General features: G+C 41.5%; 1 protein-coding gene across 1 annotated transcript in view; it reads left to right on the forward strand.

Annotated features, from left to right (window-relative positions):
* LOC116035206 (scavenger receptor cysteine-rich type 1 protein M130-like) overlaps positions 1–1,420 on the forward strand; it is a gene marked incomplete at its 5' end in the record, with an annotated part of 19,518 nt that extends 18,098 nt beyond the window's left edge. Inside the window, 3 exons of the mRNA XM_031278182.2 lie at positions 1–141; positions 580–662; positions 770–1,420. The exon at positions 1–141 is cut by the window's left edge and continues 192 nt beyond it. Of these exons, the coding sequence (XP_031134042.2) occupies positions 1–141; positions 580–662; positions 770–937 (392 nt within the window). The remainder of the gene's footprint in view (positions 142–579; positions 663–769) is intronic.
* Positions 1,421–2,526: the final 1,106 nt, after the last annotated feature.

A 2,526-nucleotide genomic window follows, 5' to 3' on the forward strand; every position in this document is an offset into this window, starting at 1 on the left:
CAGCTGTCAATCACTCTGCCCACTTCCTGTTTCCTGCTGCAGAGCCCGCCCACCAAGGAAGCTACAGCTGTGTTTATCACCTCTATGTTTTCTCTCATAACTTCTCCTCTGAGAGCCGTGTGCTCTCTCTCAGCGTCATGGGTAAGCTGACTGTTTACAGGATTGGAGAAGATGATTGGTCCAAACTGAGTGAAAATGATCAGCTGACAACATGTTTCTGGACTGACTCTGTGACGACTGTCATCATGTTACACATGTCAGATAGTAACCAAACTCATACAAAGTGTAAAAATGGTAACAGCTAACAATTAACTGAAGGACAGAGCATGTTTGGTTACGAGGATAACTCTGGTTCTCTGAGAACTGAGCGAGGTGTTTCACTATGAGAATCACCTTCTGATGTGACCAATCACAAAGCTCTGACCATGGTATGATATAAAGTATATATGAAGTGCACTAAGTGTGAGAGTTAAGTGTCCATGTTGAAGTGATTTTAGATTTCAGGTCAGTTTGTGTTTAATGGGAGCTGTTGGACTCATGATGTTGTGTGATGTGTTGACTGTCCATGTGTTCCATCAGATCCGAGGCCTTTAATCATCAGAGCGATCCTCCTGCCGCTGATTCTGCTGGTGGAGAACATTGCCCTTTACTTCTACTGTAGGGTACGGACACTCTCTCTCTCTGTTGTTTCCACCACTGGCTGTGTTTGTTAAACTGAAGAGAGGAGTGATGCAGGAAGTCACATCTGTGTTCTGTCATGTCTCTCCAGGCCAACAGGGGGCAGCTGCCGTGCAGACAGAAGAACATTGATCTCCAGGCCAACAGGGGGCAGCTGCCGTGCAGACAGAACAACATTGAGCTGGATTATTATAACCTGGGTGTCCCTGCAGCTGAAGGAGGGCTGACTGAAGAGGAAGGAGCTCAGGGAGCTGAGTAGCACCTCCAAGGAGCTCATCTCACATCCACATGGAGGTTAAGCATTTATGCACCTTTTTATCCCCACATGGAATAATTCCCATTTATTTACCCTTACAAAACTTAAATTCATTTTGAATGGCACATGCTGGGTAATTGTGTACAAAATCCGGGGTCTCTGGGGCCAATCTGTGAGGAAAAATGAGTTTTAAAAAGTAAATTTTACTGACAAGCATTATTCTTCCCAAATGTCCAGAACCTGTTTTAGGGACCCGGTAGGGGTCCTTAGGATGGACCCAGGACCACCAGAATTGGGTCATATATTCTACAGAACTCCTTGATTTGGAAAAGGTTCCAACTCATTTTTCAATTTTTTTATTTTCACTGAAACCTCCTGGTATTCCCAACATTTTTAAAGAGCTTTGCCATTCACAAGCGCAATTAGAGGGTAACTACCGTTTTTCAACCTGGACCCTATTTTCCTATATTCTTGTGTCTAAGTGACTGATGTGAACAACCATCTTTGACATTGGTCCGGTATTAACTCTCCTATCCCCAAAACAGGTTAGAAAAAGCATCTTTTGTTTAAAAGATTGTCAAAGAAAAACCACTTACCCTAGAAAGTACCTGAAAAAACAGTAGTTACCCTTTAAGATTTTTAGTATCCACCCAGGCCAAACTTTCCCATGCGGCCATCTCAATTTCTTCGTGTTGTCCAGCAAATCATAACTGGGATAAAGAAAAGAGCCTTTTGAATGTCAAGTTGAGTTTCACAGTCCTTCCAGATGGTTCTCTCCTCAAGACTAAAGTTATCTGCATGTACTGTTGATGTGATCTGAGTTACCACCGGATTATGTCAAGGTGCAAACACCACTTGAGCTTTAAAAACTTGAAAAAACATCCCTTTTAAAGTACATTTAGAACAGATTAAAAATGTGCCATTTGCGTTAAATCACGAGTCAACTACAGACAATCATATGATTAATCACAATCAGATGTTTTCATGTTGACATCCCTCATTAAAATAAATGGAAAAAACACATTGACAAAAACTCAAAATTCTTTGATTACGATTTTATCGTAAAATACCAGAAAACTCAGAGCCCCCTGCTGTGTGTAGATCCAGGTTGGTGAACAACATCTGGTGCCATGTTGACGGTCTGTTAGTGTTTGGGATTAAAGAAATACAATGAAGGAATCAAAGTCATGTAGCTCGCACACACAGTACAATATTAAAAATCAGAGGCTGTTTTCTCAAAAATACCATCTCATTTTATAGGACTTTTTTGTTTTTGTAGTTCAGGAATTTACTTATTGTGTAATGATGTATTTTGCTTACTTTTGTAATTACTGCTTTTTCCTATTTCATAAAATCCAGTTCAGGCCAAAGATTTGCGATAAAACAAAACCATTTAAGAACATTGAAGGAAATGTTGAAGCAGTCTGAATCGGCCCGTCTCAGCTCGACCCAAACCAGCTGATGGTGTCGCTGCGACTCAGCTGGTGGAGTCTCCAGAGGCTGGTTTTAGAACGTAAGAGACGTCTCCTGTTTCTACAGCCAATAGAGAAGTCAGCTGGTGGAGTCTCCAGAGGCTGGTTTTAGAACGTAAG

This window comes from Sander lucioperca, unplaced genomic scaffold (assembly GCF_008315115.2).
Source record: "Sander lucioperca isolate FBNREF2018 unplaced genomic scaffold, SLUC_FBN_1.2 Unpl_5, whole genome shotgun sequence".
NCBI lineage: Eukaryota > Metazoa > Chordata > Actinopteri > Perciformes > Percidae > Sander > Sander lucioperca.